Source organism: Adelges cooleyi, unplaced genomic scaffold (assembly GCF_023614345.1).
Source record: "Adelges cooleyi isolate 19-005CV unplaced genomic scaffold, UGA_ACOO_1.1 ACOO_flye_CR_arks_rails_tigmint_CR_PRNA_376, whole genome shotgun sequence".
In the NCBI taxonomy this organism is placed as follows: domain Eukaryota; kingdom Metazoa; phylum Arthropoda; class Insecta; order Hemiptera; family Adelgidae; genus Adelges; species Adelges cooleyi.
In genome coordinates this window covers 4680040-4700740 of record NW_026096053.1, presented here as the reverse complement: position 1 = coordinate 4700740, position 20701 = coordinate 4680040, and the positions used below count along the sequence as shown (strand labels likewise).

Sequence of the window (20701 nt, the reverse complement as noted above, 5' to 3'; positions counted from 1 at the left end):
ACTACGCTAAGTTAAGTGTAAACACAAATTTTGTGAATAACTCTAAATTTAAAACTTTTTATAAACTATTTAAGTGGTCATAGTATAGATTGAAGAAAAAAAATTTTCTATCCGAATTTTTAGCATATTCATATTGAAAAAGCGAGAACTGTTTAAAAAGTTCATTATTAAAAGGACACTACACCGCCCATTTCTAAGAGTAAAGTATAGGCAATTTTTTGCAAAATGTTTATTTAGATCTTGAAATATATTGTATACTTATGAATACAGCAATAAGGATTCTTTAATGATTGTCATTTTTTTGTCAGGCTATCACAATCATTTATTAGGATAAAAACATATTACTATGTTTTGTAGTTTTAAGAAGGCCTAACGCTGCCATTATGAGATGATGGTTATACAGGATAAATCTGTTATTTTATTTAAAAAAATACATATACATATATTATATTATATATTAAGATACATATATATTATCTATCAGTATGACCGTTTTGAGATGATCACATAGACCCCGGTTAGGTTAGGTTGTGTTACCAAAGTGGATTTATGAATTGCAAGCTCAATACCTACCTAATAAATAAAATATGTTTATATTAAATGCTTACTATTTTGTTGTAATGTTTCAGTTTTACGAATCAACAATACATTTGTACTCGACGATTACGACAACGAGAAATGGAATAAAACACATTATTGTATTTTACTAAATTACTATATAAAATTTAACTATTATAATATACATACATTTTTATCGACCCATTTATACTGTTATATTACTCTTATAGTGCTATGTATATTTTTATATTTTAAAACGTACAACTTGGGCTATCCTATATATTCTATACTATTATTTTTCCCTCAAACCTTAAGTGTTTTTACTTTTAAATTAAAAAATATATATATGTTACAGATTACTTACGTTAAATATATTCAAACGACTTTAATTTTATAATTTGTTTTAGGTTTTATTTAAACTGTTCATATCAATAAACTTTTGTAACTTCAAAAAAAAATGTTATATCAACATTAATATTAGTTATAAGTGATAAAATAAACATGTACTTTTGAACTTGATCAAATTATATTATTAACACATGCATATTATATATACTTTGTCGCTTGGGTCAAGAAGGTCTATTGTCACATTTTACCTAAATGAGTTTGATCAAACAAAATTAAGTTTATCCTTATGTTTTGTAAAAAAAAAAGGACACTTACTATAAAAGTTGAAAAAGTTTTAAAGATATTAAGTTTATTTGCGGTAGCTACGAAAAGTGATACTGGCCCTCCTTGACTCAATCCTTTAATTAGTATAGACAATATTGTGTAAAGTTGTTAACGCAATAAAAATTAATCTATAAAACTAATACACTTACAATTATATATAAAAAAAATAGGTAAATGACAATGTGGTTCAAAGTCTTTAGACCAAATTTAGTTGATTGTTATAATATTATGTAGTATTAAAAAAAATATTTGTTGAATATACCAACCTTATTACGACAATAAATACAAAAAAATTAAATTTCAAATCGTTTTTTAATATTTATTTTATTTTTAAAACTTTTATATCTGTGATACTTATCGAATATTTGATTCAATAAACATTACATTATTGTTTTGCCATCATCACTATGTTATTTTATATTAACAACATATTATTATTATTATTATAATGAAAACCTACATATTATATATTTTGTTATTTGTTTCTATGCATTAACTGGTTTTCTTAAATTGACCTAAAGTATATACAAGTATAATAAAAACAAATATAGGTTTTGTAAATTTAATTTAAAACGCATTTGAAATGTCTAAACTAGAAATTTCAAAAATTCAACAAACAATTAAAAAATGTTTGTATTTCAATTGAAATAAAATAAATAATGACTGTGATTTTTATTAATTATTTTATTTATAATTCAAGTGTTTCATAACGATAATGTACAATTAAACAATTACAAATATAATTTTTTACATGCATATAAAAAAACAATTCGAAAAAACGACGAAATACAAAGTCAAAAAACGTTATTCGGACAAAAACTCATTCTATAACAATTTTTCCAGTAATTATTATTGATAAAAAAATGAAATCACCAACGTTTTAAAACGATACCCAAAATGTTAACGATAAAAGTATATATTTTAGTTTAATTCCTAAAAAATATTATATATTATATTTAATATTATACACAGTTTGTTAAATAAGTTTTGACATTTTAACAACATAATATTTTTTGTTGTATTAATAATATTTAGCAGCGTGACGGTTACCATAAATACCATCAAAAGGTTATTTTCGCATTCTAACGGTGATAAAAAAATAAGTTGATTTTTTGTAGACCTAAATGTAAAAACAAACATTTTTCCTAATAAACAAGGTACAATCCATATTTTATAACGTTTACAATATATTTTATTTGAAAAGATTCGTAACAATGATAATGATGATGATAATAATAATATTAATAAAAAAAATAAATAATAATAATAAAACACTTAATATTATAATCAAAAAGTTATTATATCATTATTGACCAGTAAGATTGTCGGACATTTAAATATTAACTATTGTGCATGATATACATTTTCAATGCAGCTTAAAGTTGTTTCACAGTTTACTTAATTTGGTGTACAAAAATGTATATAGCAAAATATTATTTAATCATAACATAAAAATTAAGCGCACTTATAAAACGTATTAGTTGGAAAAACGGTTGATTATAAATACAACGTACATGTATTTGATACATATAGGGATAGAAGAGGGTCGTTATGGTTTATTGTGGAATTATAAGTTAGATACCTATTATTTGGGTCAAAATGTTTAAACAAAATGTCTCTAAATTGTTCAGATCTTTTGTGTTTATACGTCATATTTATTACTATGTAGAAAAAATATACAATTTTACACAGGTTCAAATTAAGCTTACTATCAGAACAATCTGATATAAAAACCAAGTACAAATAAAAACTTGATAATCGCATTGCTGAGAATTATCCTAGTTGTACACTCAATTGAAAACCTATGCACATTCGTATATTTGTCTATTTTTAATAAAAACTTAAAGAACAATATCAGGGAAACATAGCTGAGGACTAAATAAAAATCAGAAAAATTTAGGGAAATATTTGTTCAACATCTGAAACCGAATGACAGCTATCCAACGCCAAGTAAGGACCACCATTATTATGCGTTTACTACTATTTTCTTTGGTTTTGTATGAAGACAAAAATTAAATTCAATCATTTCGGTCTTACATACAACCCAGTTGGAAAAAATATCAAAATATTTTGAAAACAATTTTTAATATTTTTTAATCATTTTTTGGTCAGAAATATAATGTCTTGCAAATGTTGTTTACCAAATGTATATTTATTTAAATAGTGTAAATCTATTAACAGTAATAACATATCATTTTTGATGGAATTCAATTTTTATGACCAAAAAAAAACTTATAAAATACTGAAAATTATTTTAAAACTTTACTTTGTTGTCAACTGGGAATACTTAAATTATGACTCTCTTCCACAATAGGTAATACATACATAATATTATGTGGCATTAATAGCAAAACATTTTTTTTTTTTATAAATCAAACAAAAATATATTCTTAAGCAATTTAACGTTCAAAATATATTTTATTCTTATGATACATAAATAAATATATAAAAACAAATTTGAATCGTTTTATGTTAAAAAAGAAATTTGACGTTTATCGGCGAAATAAATATAAAATGTTTGACCTCAAAAGTCGATGTCTATTTTTGTTAAACACATAAATGAATAACATTATGACCTTTTATCGCGATTTAGTACCTGTACTTAAAAATTAAAAAATAATTACCAAACTTTATCTGACGAGAGAGAGATAATAACAATTAAATTGCTTTTTGGCTATGTTTTTTTTTTTTCGAAACAGCTGAACAAAATATTATTATGCAATTAAATATCGCACAATTAAAAATATAAAAAACCAATTATAATTTCAGTATGTTATGCTTTCTGATGCTCTATCAAGGTTTTTTTTTATAACTATGGGTTAATTTGTATAGATTATTATGTAATGTGATATCAAACAATATCTATTATTAAAAATTAAAAATAATATTTGGATTATTAAAAAAATTTACTCGTTCTGAACAACAACCTACAAACTAATTGAATGTATTAAACTATTATTACTGCGTCAATTTCGCTGTAATGTTTTCAACAAAAACAATAACATGGATTATTGAGAGATATAATAACATAAATATACAGTTACATTTATAATAATAATATATACACATTTTTTTTTTTATTAATACATAACTAATTTTAAGTAATTCGTTTAAAACATATATAATTTATATATACGATTTGACTGGACGTCAGTTGGAGAGCAGCCCGTTAAGTACAACATAAAAACTACTAAATAGTATTTGTTTGTGTTTTTTTTATTTTCCTTGTTGGATACTATTTTCTTTTGGAAAATATTAACAAAATAATTTCAAATAAAACTGATCGGATAAATATTTGGCACAGTTTAATTTCGTGTAACGTGTAAAATTTCAATGTTACTCAATATTCAACAAAATACAACAACACAATAATTGAGAATCATTTAAAATTTGGCATTACAGAGACACGCTGTCGATCACTTGGAAACGTTCGCGTTAAAAATGAAAAAAAATACAACAAAACTTTTGTTAATCGCTAAAACACGCCGGAAGTTAATTTTTATTAGGACAATGGAACACAACTAGGGGAAGACAATAATAACATGTAGATCGTTCTATTTGAAACTCTGAGATAATATTTTGTGGAAGACGAACGCTTTATGTGATGTCTTAATAATATACGAATTATAGATTCATTTAAATTTGTTTAGCTTTATGTGCCTATTTTATTAAAGCCAAAATTGTGAATAGCTGTTAATGTACGGGTGATGAATAGCAAAAGGTGTTTGAAAAAAAAACCGTGTATAGACAACACAGCTAAGCGGTACATAGACATGATATAATTGTCATTTATGTACAATAATTATATCAAAATTCAAATCAAAACCAATCAAGAGATTCCATTAACATGCGAACGACAGATGAATATGAATCTAAACATTCAGTACACATTGACAATGATTTTAACATGGTAAAAAAAAAAATAATATAAACCGCTTGTGTATACGAAAAATGCACATGACATATTGATAATTATGTTCCATTCGAAAACAAAAAAAAAATCCTACTCGATATCGTCAACGTGTGATTGTCTATGTGTGTAAGCTTAAGATTGTACTTAAGTTTAGTTCGATTAAATATAAATAAAATTTTCAACAACGCTCGATCAAAGAGAAAAGGCTAATCCAAATTTGTAATATTATTATGCTCTCAAAATAAAACAGCCAATTGTAGAAAAGTATTGTCTTTTTATGCGTGTGTCGTCTCCAAAGCACATTATTGTCCTATTTTTTTAAAAATAGCTTTAATAAATTATAAAATAATAATAGTTAATCAATTCTTATTTTTTGCATATTACTGTGTATAATGTTGGTATACTTACAATACGAGCACTTGCAATATTTAGCAGCAGTGTTGCCAAAAGATGAAAATGCCGAATTTGCCGACGTTATCAAATGTTGCAGCCAACTTTTCGAACATTTTTTTTTAAAAACATTAGCGATTTATCGCTGTTAAATTATAAGTAAATGATAAGAGGCCGCGAGCTATGAGAAATAATAACGTAAGTAGGTACCTATAGTAAAAATAATTATGCCGAGCGTGCTTCCAAAAAGTCGTTCCTAAGATTGTGTGATTGCTGTTTATAAAAAAAATTAACCGATTATTAAAACATTGTTTACATTATTATTATTACTTAGGTATACATAATATATGGTTGAGCGAGAACTATCCGGTAACTTGAGTAGACAATTTGGAAATGGTCAAGTTTCCTGGGCTGTATATATATATATATAAAAACACACGAAGGCCGGTTCGCGCCGGGGCTAGCCGCCGTCGAGGACAGTGTTTTTTTTTGTTTGGAGTTTTGTGCCTTCCGCTAAAGCACGGGCTTAGAAAAGCAGGAACGACACGCGAGTGCGACGGCCGTCTCCTTTGCTCCTCCGCCCCATCCCAAACTGTCACATGGACCCATCCGAGCCTGATCCTCCACTCATTTTGCCGCCTTCGCCACCGGACCCAGCACCACTGCCGTCTTCACCTCGGTCTCCGTATCCACCGGTTCTGGCCGACAGTCCTTGGAAGTCCAGGTTGTACTATGAAAACAAGAATAACAATCATCGGTTAAAAAACTCTGAACGGGACCAGAGATTAAGGGAGTTTAGAGGAATTGGCGCCCATCGGGGGGGATCAAAAGAGGGAGGGGTGACGCTAAAAACAAGATATGTTGTCAATTCTTGCTCTGAGCGTGTGTGTGTGGGTCATTTTTATTTTTTTTTTATCGATCATATTTTTTTATAATCCCTAATTGATTATTGTACCATTTGGAATTGGAGTTTTAATTAAAATGTGCCGACGCGTAAATGAGTTAAATGTTTGCAACTGTCCCACTTTACTCCTATCGCCAAACGCGGCCCTAAATCCAACAACTCACTTTTGTAGCACAGACAAAGCAAGTGGTAACGACTTTTGATATGACATTCATAAGCGTTTTAGTTTCGTTAATAACACTGTCCACTTTGGTAAACGTGGCCGATTTGCCTACGGTGGGCATTTTCACGGTGAACTGCAACTGCTGAACGTATGTTGGCACTTGATCCAATTGTTCTAGAAGTTCTTTTTTGTTTGCGCCCATGGGCACCTGAAATTTTATAAAAAAATCTGGTTTTAAAGTTTGACCATAGATGGTAAAAATTTGTCTCATTACCTATAGGTACACACTATACATCTACCTTTAGTCTAATAAAAAAATAACCCTTCTATACCTCATTAAAAAAAAAATTTTCCATCCTTCTTAGAAAATAGTTAACGATGTTTGAAATTAAGAAATAAAATATTTATTTAAAAAAAACATTCACCACAAAAAATAATATATATTAGTGTGTACGCTATTATTTTTTGTGGGGAAGGTTTTTCTTAATATTTCATTGTCTTATGTCTTTACTATATACCAAACCAAAAGTGTTGCTCAGGTTTATTTAGGCAAATTGAAATGAATGTTTATATTTAAGGAGAAGGAGTTAAGTTTTGGGCTAATATGTAGTAACTGTGGTGTACAGTTTCTGAACTATAGACATGAGTCTATGTAAAGAAAAAAATCTGTCCAATTGTTAAAACGTTATTGATGGAGGTTAGACACATAACAATGTAAAACCAATTATTTCTCAGCTCCGCATCGAAGCTCAACATAAATTAACGACGGTGCTTTTTAAGCCAACGGGTCCTGGCATGTTTCATCAGAAATTAATTTATCGTTTTACACCTTTTTAAAATGTATAAAACGCAGTGGCATTATTCCACCGGCCGGCTTTTCAGACTTTAGAGTGAAACCAAGGTTATTGCATTATAAAAAGTATAGAGGTTCAGACCCGCAAAGGTATTACTAAAATAACGTTAATTTACAAATAAAAAGCCTTACAAATCTGATGTCGATAAGTTAATACTTACAGTAATTAGTGTTTGTAATTAAGTCATTTAGTTTTAAAATTGTCATTGAAACCAGAGACTGAGACTCAAAAAACATAAGTAAATATTTTCTTTTACGATACAGCCAACTATAGACATTATATACACTGACAAGGTGAGGTAATTAAAGAGTGGCCAAAGAGTTAGAACACACTAGTAATTTTTACAAGTAGGTATGATGGATCTCCGTCACAACGTTAGTCTAAATGGATGATTAACTTGATTTTCGCTATAATTTCTGACATGTTGGATACATCGGCTATTCGAATATCACCGAGTTGGTTTTTTTGCCTTACACTACCTTCCTTTCCATAAATCCATTTCCCCTTAGCCTATTACTGTGTATTTTTTTTTTTTAGGATTTTCATCATGATTTCTATCAATATTACTGATGACTTGTGTACCTGATATGAAAACTGTCTGACCAATTTGTACAGTCGGTTAGCTTCTTCTGCCAAATATTCAGCCTGCGTAAACAAATCTTGAGTAGTCCTCAACGAAGAACCGCCATCACCTTTGGTAAACTCGTACATGCTTAGCGCCATGCCAGACATATTTTTTGCCCTGCGCACAATGTCGTTGTCTTCGTGTGCTTTGGACGCGTTGCCTCGTTCGTCCAAGCATGCGCCTTCTTCATTAGCACCTTCTTCTTCTTCTTCCCCGGCGCCCCACCTGTCCGCCTCTGCTTCCACCTCGCTGGACGCTAATTTCATTTCCAAACCAGCTTTGGCTATCTGGTTTTGTTCCTGCAATAAAAATAAGCTATTAAATCGATATAAACAGAACAATTACAATTGAAATCACAAACAAAACTGATACGATTCACTGAATAATATATCCCCGGACATAATTATTTATTTTAAGTTCTATATATATACACGAGTATTATAGCATATTAAATTAGAGTATTATAATTGGCCAATACGGGTGCGCATCAGTAGTAGGCTGTAACAAGTCCGAATTTTAACCACCGTGCAAAAAGTTCAACTTATGTTAAACGAAATTGCAAAAGTCATAAAACCTTGGGACTTTTTACATAAAACTTTTATTTATTCGTGTGGTACATGAAACAAAGAAACGAGATGGTGCCATCTGTGATCTGGCCGAACGCTTCTTTGTGTAATATACATTATTGCACAAAACTTTAATAAAACTACTACCCAAAACCTAGAAAATAACAATAAATTAACAACTTTTAATCCTATTTGCATTAGACAATTCATTTAACTGAATGGGGCTATTTTTTGTTTAAAATCACGTCTGTAGTCCTTAGGGAGAAAATAGAACATTTCAAAAATATAGGCCTAACCCAACTGAGTTTTTTTGGGTTTACATCAACGCTAAATACCAGACATTTGTAGGATATAAACAAAATAAATCAGCTGGGTATTTTTGTTAAAGAAAATTTTTGCCAACTTTGATTAATTTTCTCGATTTATTCTTACACTCATTATAACTTAAGTCTTAGATAATAGTAATTAATTTTTAATTATTATTATACTATTTTTAAAAGTTGTTGTTGTACTTGAAATTTTATTTTTAAGTACTATTAAAATTAATTTCTTAGCAGAAATGGTTAGCTAGATAATATTTCGTCTATGGTACCAATTTCGTGGGAATCGTTTTTTTAAAGGCCAGTTCTTTAGCGGCAATACTTCTGGGTTTTTTTTTTCGAGGAATGATTATTCAGGTTATTATTTAATATTAACAAATATACATATATATATATATATAAACTAGTTTTTGTACACATAATATTATGATGAACATTACTTACAGACAAGTCTAATCTGACGGATTTCAAAGGCTTAGTCGTAGTACCGTGTTTCTGCATAGAACAAAGACACATTTAGTCATTTATTTGATATTCGGTGGACAACTTTAAATTGCACGACCGGAAATATTATGCTGACAGTAATACTTACACCTGGCCTCGGAAGGGACATGTACATTTGTTTTTCTGGAAGTTGTTTTTCCATGATGTCTTTACACACCGAAGAAACGTCTTCGGTTAAGGCCTGCCACATGTTCGCAAACACTGTGAAAAATAATAACTTTGTTAAAAAAAACACATACTACCAATCGAATAAACTCTAACCTTCGAGGTTTTCCTTGACTATATTGGAACAGGGATATCGAGCCAACGCTTGAGCGGCAGTAACGATTTGAGGGGCGTACACCCTTAAATTAATTTCAGCGTGTTTGGCCGACACCTGAATGGCTTCGGAATTTGCTATGTGCCTTAATACTTTACATATCTACCGAAATAAAAATAAACCAGTAATAATAATAATAGTAGTGTTGTCGATCGAATAAACCGCGTACTTCTCCTATTTGATCGACCACTTCGATAAACTGATCGCCATATTTGTTGAGACCGTCCACGTCACCGTCCACCGACGTAGTTTGTATGCACGTGACAAGATCGTATCCCGTTCTGATTATCAGTGGAAGGTCGTGGGATTGTTCTTTGCACGTGGCTATGAGTTGGGCCCTGAGCTCCTTGGTAGCGTCCAAACACTGATTAACGGCCACTTCCAGCGACTTGGTCGGCGAATACTCGTCACATTGTTCCTGTAACAGCGCGTAGCAGGCAATAATAAATTAGTATTGTATAAATTAGCGCAGGTTATTTGCAATAGATTGACATTTTTTTGTTTTAAACCCAGTTTTTTTCAGTCAATTCGGAATTAAAACCAAATTATTTTCGCAATACAGTATTAATTATATATTAGACATTTGTTGCTTAATATACATTTTTTTTTTTTTAATTTAAACCAATACATATAAGCCATTCCGGTTTAATAGATGGCAAATACATTGTAAGGGTTTCGTCCGTTATTCATGGCTACTACCAATAGTCATCCAATTACACGCCGAGAGAAAATAAATTACATTTTTTTTAAGGTTTCGCTTTTATTTAAATTTTTTTCAACTACATTTAGCGATTATTATTTTTAACTGTTATTTTTCCGCGTCAAACCTTAACATTTGAACACAATTAGCATGTTTTCAACTCAGAAGGCCCGAGAGAATCCCTTTTATATTAATACACGTTTACTTAAGGGAATTGAAAGCGGAGGTTTTTAACAGGTTTTATATAGGCAATATTTAGAGAAAAAGTTGTTTTAATACATTTTGACCATGTCAATTTATTTTCTAGTTAAATTTTAAAAGGTTCAGGGTATGATTTTTAAATTACACAAATCTTTCTATGAGTAATGACCATTTTGTTCTTACAAGGAACCAATTTAGACCTAAAATCCAGACAAAATTACGCCTACAGAATGCTAAATTGTTGTATTTTCAATAAGTATACATACATTATGGTCTAACTCCCATACCAACATCCTAAGATCCAAAAAACAAACTTTCGAGGAAACCACACATTTCTGTTTGGGGAAGCAAAGTCTTTAATTCACAATAAATTCCTACAACCACAGTAAAGTTTAACGAGTTAATAAATCGAAAAGATTCTTTAGAAACACGAGACATAATCGTAACAATAACAATAATATTATATAGTATTTAAACTTTTCTTGGCTTATAATCTAAATTATTTATGATGGAGTATTTAATAAATATATATATATATATATATATATATATATATATATATATATATAATTATGTAAAAGAGCTTTTGACTACATGGGTAGTTTATATTTTCTCGGGATGTTGTTAACATAATGTTATTCTGTCGTAACATAAAAAAGTAACAAACTTTTTAACTAAACTGTACTTGCATAACGCTATTCTATTTGTTTTTCGATCCATGAATTTTACGGTTAGGTCACATTGTCGGACATAAACAGTTTTATAGCTTCAAAACGTTTACACGATTACTCTTACTTAAATTTGCTTCAGAAAGACCAGCCCTGTTAAAAACTTTTTCTTCAAGATAAATATATATTAAATTCATTTTTACGACGGTTGTTTTTTTACCGAACGATTTGCTATTATTTATTTACAACGGGAGTCTTAATAAATTATTCGTTTGCTACAACGTCCGAATGAAAGTGTTCGGGTCATCGACGATTTTCGGTTTGTGGTAGTTAGTTGTGTTGGTACAACTGATAGTAGAGTATAATATTATAATATAAATACCACGTATGGGAATGCATGCACTGGTAACTTAATTTTTCAAAGGACTGGGGCCTGTGTCTGTATGGTACATATGTTTGATCTTTTGAAAGGTGAGCTAATGATAAAATGTACATTAGCTTGCTGCTTGGACACACAAGTACATTACCACTGCCCGTTGGGTATTGGATCAAAATCGCTACATGCTTGTAAATATAATATACAACGACGTCAAGAATAAATTACTAATAGTTGTTATTTTATTTTTATATTTTACACACAAATATTATACTGTTACATAACTGTACCCTGGTTTCATAAAAGGATCCCCCAATCTCAATATTCTTTCAAACTCAGATACAATACTTATCATATACTGTCTGTTCACTTTTAACCTCTCCTGAAAATCAAATAACAGCTATGTTCGTTTTATCAACAAGGTTCGGCTTCTTAATAGTACAAACTTTTTAACCTATGTGCTATACCTAAAAAACTAAAATTAGTTATATTAAGAACTTATTGTTCTTAGGTTATTTTTTAGATTGTCCGTTAAATACTAGTAATGATGTATTAAAAACTGTTCTAATTATAATAATCTAAAATTATTTTTGTAAACAGTGAAAAATTACTACACGTCACGTTTAAAATTTAATTTTAAAGAATAACATTTTTAGAAATGCAACTATTTTAACACTTCTTCATAGTTTCAAATTATAATAAATAATCATTGAGTTTATCGTAGATTTATTTTTTTTGCATTACTTTAATTTTTTTTAAAAATTGGGTAATGAAACCAGAATTCACTATGGTTTTTAATATAAAAAAACTACCATTATAAAGAAAACATTATTGGACAACATTTTTTGCAGTCATAACTACATTTATGTCATAATTTTGCTAAAAAAGGGACACGAATGAAATTTAATAAAAAATCAAAGAATGAGAGTATTTTTTGTTTACTCCTTGAAACCCGTGCTACAGGTCTCCAACATAAAAATTCTCCACCCATACTAAGAACCCCCCCCCTCCAATCAATATGTATATATACATATATATGTGTGTGTTAATATAATATATTACTGTGTTTTACGTTATATGTCAACACAATAAAGGGCGTTACGTTGACCTTTAAGAAAAAAGAGACGGCTGACGTAGACAACAAAAATTGAAAGGTTTAGTAAAAAATTACACCGGAATCAAAATTAGGCGGCGGTTTTTCGACGGTAAACTATGACTTTTTGACAGAGACGAATTCAACGGTATTAATATATAGCCAAAGACATTTGCCAAAGGAAAATGAATCGTGTGCGTACCTCCACACACACACACAAAGTCGTATAATTGATGATGATGCATTTGTGTGAGTGTTCGCTAAACATATTAATACACATATATATATATATATATATATATATATATATATATATATATATAGTATCCTGTTGTATAATCCTGTATATACAACAGTTCTGTATACCGACCGAGTTCCGTATACGCATAATGTTTACAAGGACGGCGTTTATCGATTTATAATCGGGCCACACAAACGCGGTTTGTTTTTTGATTAATGAACAACAAACAGTACTTAAACCACCTATAGCTGCTACTTTTAATCGTTCAAATCGTTTAACAGATTAAAATCATAATACCTAGTATACACTGATACGATATAGAACTAATTTATCGCCGAGTTAATTGCAGTCGACAAAACAAACTATATGTCCGGTGCATCTTATCCGGAGTACCTAACAATAAAATGTTAATATGTGTTGTACGCATCAGTTTTTGAACAATTTTTATACCAAACCTCTGCAAATTGGTAAAAAATGGGTAAAAAAAAATGTATTATTATTTTTAGAAAACCGGCATAAATGCAGTTACTACCCCAAACTATTTTCAAATATTTTTATCAAAAATTATGTTTCACTTTTTTCTTTTTTTAGATTTATAATCACGTCTTTAATAAATAAAAAAATAATTAATATAGGCAAATTTAAATATTGAAGTTAATACGAAATCAGCAAAAATAAGGTTGGGTTGTTAGCAAATGGTGTTTTACTTACTGTAATAACATAATACAATAATATAATACAATATATATACTGAGTACTGACTTCTAGTCCCGCAAATTTCGTCTGCACATTCTTCCACGGTCATTACTTCCGTTTCTAGACCACACAGTTACTATCACCATTCCTTATAATTAACTTATTTAATTGCCACGAAAGCTTGTACTCTAATGATAATTGTCTGATTGTTAAATATGGTCGAAAGTAGTTGATTATAAACACATTTCACAAAAAAAAAAATGTGTAAATGTAATTTTTAATAAAACTAACAGTTCTAAATGTTTGTTGTGCAATACTTAATATTGTGTTTTTTAGACAATACATATGAACTTGAAAAACATATTAATTAACTAAGGAGACTTGGAAAAGCCAAAATATCTTAAATATTCAAAAGCTATTAAAAAATAAAAAACTTGCGAGCTAAGCAGCAATTAGTCCAACCCTTTTTTTATTGTTTATTATTTTAGAGAAAATTTAGCTTAATAGCCGTTAAGTCATTCCTCTTTACTAAAACATACTTTTTAATGTGTTTTTCGACAATTATTCTGGTGACAAGAATTTGTTTTATTAGAATTCCACTTACTTCTAAGTTGTTTATAAATTCCAAATGTATATTAAATGATGCGTGGGTTACAAACGTTTTAATAATTATTTTCGAATAATTTTGTTAGCTTAATTAATTAAATACATGTATAAGTGCTATGAGTTTCATCAAGTAATAATAGTATGGTGTTTCTGTTAGGTGTAGTGTTAAGAAACACGATAATTAATTTTAGTTCAATTCTCGATAAACGTCTGAATACTAAACAATTGTAGTAGTTCTGATTTTTTCCTCAGCTATTTATCTTTGACAGTTACTATACTAATTATGCAATGTTAGTTATATATCACTTCTAGTATTATAATTTATAACGTACAGGATGTACTATACAAAATAGGTGTAACTTTAATTTTTTGGTCATGTTTGATGTTTTTGTATTCTACAAAAATGACTTAATATTAAAAACAATTAGACCGCATAATGCAATATCATTACTAAAATTATATTAAGTAATTTAACCGAACAGAAAATTAGCATTTTCAAAAATTTGTAAGGTTAAGCTTTTCTTAAAACGTCTACCCGTGTAGTATTTAATCCAACTTCTAACAACGATGATAATAATTCCGATTATTCAATCATTATTTTAGAGGTACTAAACAATACGCGCGTGTCACATTTTGTACTTTTGCTAAGTACAAATCTAGTTTCACTGTCAATTGTAAATGCGGTTTATTTATTTGATGGATAAAGTATTAAATGGTCGAGTTCTGGCGCCTACAAATGGTTGGTTAATAAACAATAATTGAAAACCCGTGACACTTACCAGTCTGGCACCAGCTCTGATTAGTTGATCCAAATGAGTTTTCACTCGATCACATAGTGTCAATATGTTTTCCCGGTGTTCGTGTCTCGTGTACGCGCTGTCAGTGAAGTCTTGCGTGCGTTCCATGATCATGTCCATGGTTCGTAGCAGTGTGTCCTTTTCGCCCAGAACTAGAGTCAACCTGTACAGGAACATGATAAAATTCAGTATTGTATTAAGAGCACTGTAATGACCATACAAAATTAAATTTCAATTAAATACAACACGAGTTCGTTCGCCTTTAAATGAGTTAGCATATGAACAATGTTTCCCTAGCATTCTTAGATGTCACCATATTATGAAGCGCTATGCCGTTGTCATTTTCACCAACAAAATGGCTATAACTCAATGAAAAAATATGTATACATATGTACAAAATTACAGCTAATACAAACAAGTGAACTTAAAAATAAGTCGACTTGATCAAGAATCAATAGACCCACTAATTTACACAAATATTGCTTAAATTTTTTCCTTTAATAACAAATAGCTCTTTCCGGTCATACTAAAGGCGACGGTGGTAACGATTCTCGGAGAAAGAACATGACGACAGTAAAAATAAAAAATTTCAAGACCAGTGTGTAATATGGGCAAATCGTTTTTTAATGTGCACCGCTAGCACATTAAATATATATATATATATATATATATATATATATATATGTAATATGTATATATTATTATAACACACGAGTATGACACCTCGATACGTCGCCGGTTGACAGGTCCAGTATCCTTATAAATAGAGATTTGCATGAAAAATGTACGTTTCCACTATTATAGTTTATAGAGCCGAAATATATTCTTAAAAGACCAACGAGTCGTAAAGAAATAGATAATAATGTGAAAAAAAAAATAATTAAGATAAGGAGCGCTACAGTCATTTACTCAGAGTGAACTTACTCACGACATTTTTTTTTACGCTTAAAAAATACGATATGATATTATACGTGACTTGCTTAATGTGATTTTAAAGTTAAACTTCACTACAACAATGGTAACCCCGTCATACGCGACTCGCCGTCAAAAGTAAGGATTATAAAATATAATCAACCCAAAACCAAAGCTTAATTTGTAATTACAGCCGTAGAGACACCGCAGTTGTACAATTTAATACTTAATTATTTCTAATAGGAGTTTTCTGTAATAGCGTTTACTCGGTTTTATAATGATAAAGATTACAGTGCAATTAGTCATGTACACGATACACCTAATCCTCAACTTTATAGAAAAAAAAAAAAAAACACGAAATAACGAACTCCATTTAAAGTTTAGTTCAAGACAGATACACGCATTAATCAAAATATTTGTTTTAAACAAACTTTTTGGTTTTAATTAGAAAATTTTTTTTTGTCGAAACCCTTTTTTTTCTCACGGGATCGTTTACCGGGATAAAAACACAAAAATAATTCATCAACTTCTATGTTACATTAAATTATTACACGGCTTTAAATGTGGGCCATAAAGCCCACTGTTAAAACTACAACTGCAGAAGTATAGCTTATTTGTAGTAGGCGTAAAATACCGGAAGTAGATAGTTGTGGTAGGCACTAACCTTACTAGATATCGGTGAAAATATATCGACTAGGTTTAACTGGATCTAAGGGCCAAAATTGATTCACCCACCATTGGAGAGATTCCTAGGCTAACAAACCATTGCCACCAAGCTTGAACCGTTCCGATCCCAGTGTGCTCCGGTCCCACGGTGTTGGTTTTTTTTTTAAATGTAATTTATTTTTAATAAGTGTTATTATAATATTTTGGCATACCTGGTCATGTCGACGAACGAGTCCAGAACGTTGAGCGCGTGGCCAAGTGTGTCGCCACCGTCCTGCTCTGATATGTACGGTGTCAGGGATGCGGGCTCGCCACCTCCTTCCCACACGCCGTCTTTGACTACATAATGGATAAGATCCATAGCCCTGCGCATCTGGCAGAAGACCGTGTCTCGGTTTTGGCTAGCCTCCGAGCTGTCCGGATGCCGTAGACAAGCCTAAAGGCGCGAAAACACAACGGCAATAATAATAAAATACCCATTGACGTAGGCGTAGTCAAGTATGCCTGTGGGCTACACACTTTGGACGAGGTCAGCAACAACATGGTAGACCGTTCCAGAACTTGTCTAGCAGCAGCCATTTGAGAGCGCCTCCGTTCGTCTTTCATGTCGTTTTGACGTTCTCCAGTAAGATGGGCAAGTTCCACCATTTCAGTGCCAAAGTTGCTGAACGCTTTGACGAACTCGGTGAAATTGCTCACACCTTCCAAACGACCGAGACTCCGCGACACCTATAAAAACACAAATACTAGTAGGGAAAACGACCATCTCGGATAGTGGAAATCTATCATTGCATACTCATTTATAAATATATTGGGTAGGTTGCTGGTCTCACTGCAGTTTTATACAATATTCATATCACTCTGAATGGCACATTTTATTCTCCTCGCCACACTTTTTCTCACTTTCTGATTTAATAACTGATTAAAATACGTTAGTGATTTACTCTAGACATTATTTTTTCTCCGAGTATAACAAGATCTCTGCTAGTAATTTTTCTCCAACATCTCTCTCTGTTCCTCTATTAAACTCCTAAAACTTCTATAATCTAGTCTGCTAAGCTACATCATACGCAAAAAAATGTATAAGGTAATTTTAAAGAAAAATCATAAACTAGCTCCTGACTTTCTAAAAGCACCCAAATTATATATGAATGTGCGTTATATGTGTAAAATGGTTGTTTTGAATAATAAAAATAACTATGGAAATTTATAGCTGAAAGAATGTCAAGCCAATTCAAAAACAACGACACAAGAGTATATTGAAGCGTTCAAGTGTTGTTTAAAACACACTGAAGTGTCCAACTTCGGAGAACATATAACAGAGTGCTGAAAGTGTATAGGGCTATCCACCTAATGTAAGAAACTTATTTTTTTGGAAAAATCCTGCGAATGTATACTCCGTACAATTGCTTCGGCTATCGACTTCGTATATGCTCTCTCCATTAAAAGAAATGTGATCAAATGTGGTCGCTGTCATGTTCCTCAGCAATGGGTGTTGTCTTATTTTAATATAGTGTGTCAATTTTTCGTAATCAAAATCACTTAAATAAATAATTTAATTATACTTTAGTTATTTGAAATGTCTAACTAGTTTACTGGACTAAGGCGGATTTTACATAGGTGTTAAAAGTCAGTTCGAGACAGAGGACTTGATACACATGTCCAAAGTTTTCAACAAAATAAACAAAATCTAAACGGTGTACAATAATATAATTTATTTTGCTCAACAAATTAATCCGATTTTAATTGCAAGATTACATAAAAATATCCTTTTAGACATTTTGAACGTTTTATTTTAATGGATGGATGTACTTTGTAAATACCTTGTCTTTGACTAAAATTAACTGTTTGACAACAACTACGTCAGCTAACAGAAGAACTCTGGTAACCGAACTTAATAGGCATCGGGCAGCTCGTATTACTGCAGCTCGGTCGTTTATCGAATCTTCAAATACGGCTTCGCATAGTTTTTCGATGGAGGCACCTGCACATATACATAGTTCATTATTATGAATTCATATTTGAAAATATTTAACAGCTTTCATTATAAAAGTAATGTCGGACGATCGGATAATCGTTAACTAAGTTGACTTTGTCCGGTAAAATTAAAACAGCTAGTATCCAACCAAAACTTACAATTTTATGTCAATGGTGTACAAGGTATGACCATATCGATAGTTACACAGCACTTGTATGAGTAACCCAATTACAAAAAACGCATTACTCTGATAGAGCTGACATGGGGTTGGTTTTTTTTTATCACGAATTGTTCAACTAATTTTCAACCTATGTTCTCGTAAAGGTCGATGCCCCAAGATACAACGAAAAGGAGTTTTTGTTGTACAGACCTCCTGCTATATAAGTACGGTAGTAGACTATATACTATAATTAATTTTTAACCTATTCGAGAAAAGGATGTAGTTTTAAATAATGGATATTTTAGGATAGGTTGGAGGGGACTATGCTGTTATCATTGGCCGTACAACTTTTAGTCCGCCTGAAAGGACACGTGCCAAAAATAATAAATAACAAACCACGTTGTTTCCTTTTGTGTGTTTGGTGCCGTGATACACAGCTCCTAGGAAGTATTACTAAACTTCATTTGATCGTTATTTACGTCATAGTGCACAGACAATGCATAACATTTCTTTTGTATGTTAACCGATCCTAACAAACGGAAACATTTCAACAATTTTTCGTTATCGCCCATCGAAAAACATTATTTAAAACAAACTTTTCAGTTGTATAATAGACGTCACTAATTCAAAACTTTTCCATAATAGTATTATCATTAGTATAAAAAAAAACTTAAAGTATCATAAAACTTACTATTTCTACGTTATCTAATTCATACGTTATTTATAGATTGGTACAAGGTGGGCTAATATTTTATTCTTGGCTAAAACTAATTTGTAATAGTAATTATTATAACGCACTTGAATTTATCTAAAACTATTATTATCCGGTAATTGAAAAAGTTCCTCGACTGTTTCGAATCCGGATTCGAACCCATTTTTAATTTAAAAAATAGGATTCATTTTAAATTATTAGAGATCAGATTTAAAATAAGTCTTCGTCGTTTTTTTTTTTTATGTAGTTATCAAGTATGTGTAGATTAACAGAAGATTTTTTAGTATTAGAGTGGGTATGGTTTGAGCCTTTATCTGTTACGAAGGAAATACAGGCTGAGGTACCGTGGTGCACGATGCTTACATGTATAGTTTTGGCAGGAGAACGTCTGAAAGAAGTTAACAAAAGGCTCGAGGATTGGAGAATAGCACTTGAAGGAAAGAGACTAAGGGTTAATAGAAGGAAAACAGAATACACCGAGTACGAGTTTGGTGCAAACAGGAAGACTTAGAGGAGGAAATAAGGGGAAATTAGGGAAGTATTTTTTCAACATTTGGAGAAGGACATCCGTATCTCATTTATGGACCACTCTAATGTAAATATTAAGAATAAAAGATGAAAAATTCATTTAAACAAAGGATAGTAAAATATATATTCTAAATGAATACAAACTCGAGATCAAAGGAAAATGAGAACACACAAATAAAACGGAAAAATAAATGGATTCATATATTTTAACAAAAAGCGCACAGTTGGCACTTTTTGTGTAACAATAAAGTTGTCAAAACTTTTCTCCCCCATTGTAACTTATATAATAATATACATGAATAATTCTTATAATGGAGGTGTGTTTTAAAGGGCTTGTCTTTCAGTTTATTGTTTTTGTTCTTTTTTTGTGAAAAAGTAATTATTCAAAAATGTCACTAAGTGGTGATGGTGTTGTTACGTACTGTCACTGGCGGTTTCTTTATCTGGACAGGCGACTGCCAAGAAAAAAAGAGGCCTCCCCCCTCGTTATTTGGTTCCCAAATGTGTCCAGTTAACGTTATAGATCGACAGTCATACCCATTCCCGCATTTGTGGTAAGTAAACTATAGAAGTTTAAGA

General features: G+C 30.7%; 2 protein-coding genes across 55 annotated transcripts in view; one reads left to right on the top strand and one right to left on the bottom strand.

Annotated features, from left to right (window-relative positions):
• Positions 1-1611, top strand: part of LOC126840944 (titin-like) — a 28938-nt gene extending 27327 nt beyond the window's left edge. For 22 of the 50 annotated variants that reach the window (XM_050577011.1, XM_050577008.1, XM_050577009.1 and 19 more), the window contains one exon: positions 630-1609. The gene's annotated coding sequence lies outside the window, so the exon portion shown is untranslated. Of the gene's footprint in view, positions 1-629 lie in introns of all 50 variants that reach the window. The other 28 variants (XM_050577019.1, XM_050577022.1, XM_050577024.1 and 25 more) reach the window with 3 other exon arrangements.
• Positions 1612-2006: 395 nt separating this feature from the next.
• The window catches only part of LOC126840271 (alpha-catulin), a 35841-nt gene continuing 17146 nt past the window's right edge, over positions 2007-20701 (bottom strand). For 2 of the 5 annotated variants that reach the window (XM_050575907.1, XM_050575908.1), the window contains exons 3-13: positions 18568-18728; positions 17264-17473; positions 16957-17180; positions 15149-15329; positions 9958-10206; positions 9731-9890; positions 9558-9670; positions 9410-9460; positions 8037-8378; positions 6602-6808; positions 2008-6263 (exon numbers count right to left, since the gene is read on the bottom strand). In XM_050575907.1, coding sequence (XP_050431864.1) covers positions 6129-6263; positions 6602-6808; positions 8037-8378; positions 9410-9460; positions 9558-9670; positions 9731-9890; positions 9958-10206; positions 15149-15329; positions 16957-17180; positions 17264-17473; positions 18568-18728 — 2033 coding nt within the window. In that variant the 3' untranslated portion in view covers positions 2008-6128. Of the gene's footprint in view, positions 6264-6601; positions 6809-8036; positions 8379-9409; positions 9461-9557; positions 9671-9730; positions 9891-9957; positions 10207-15148; positions 15330-16956; positions 17181-17263; positions 17474-18567; positions 18729-20701 lie in introns of all 5 variants that reach the window. The other 3 variants (XR_007686058.1, XR_007686059.1, XR_007686057.1) reach the window with 3 other exon arrangements.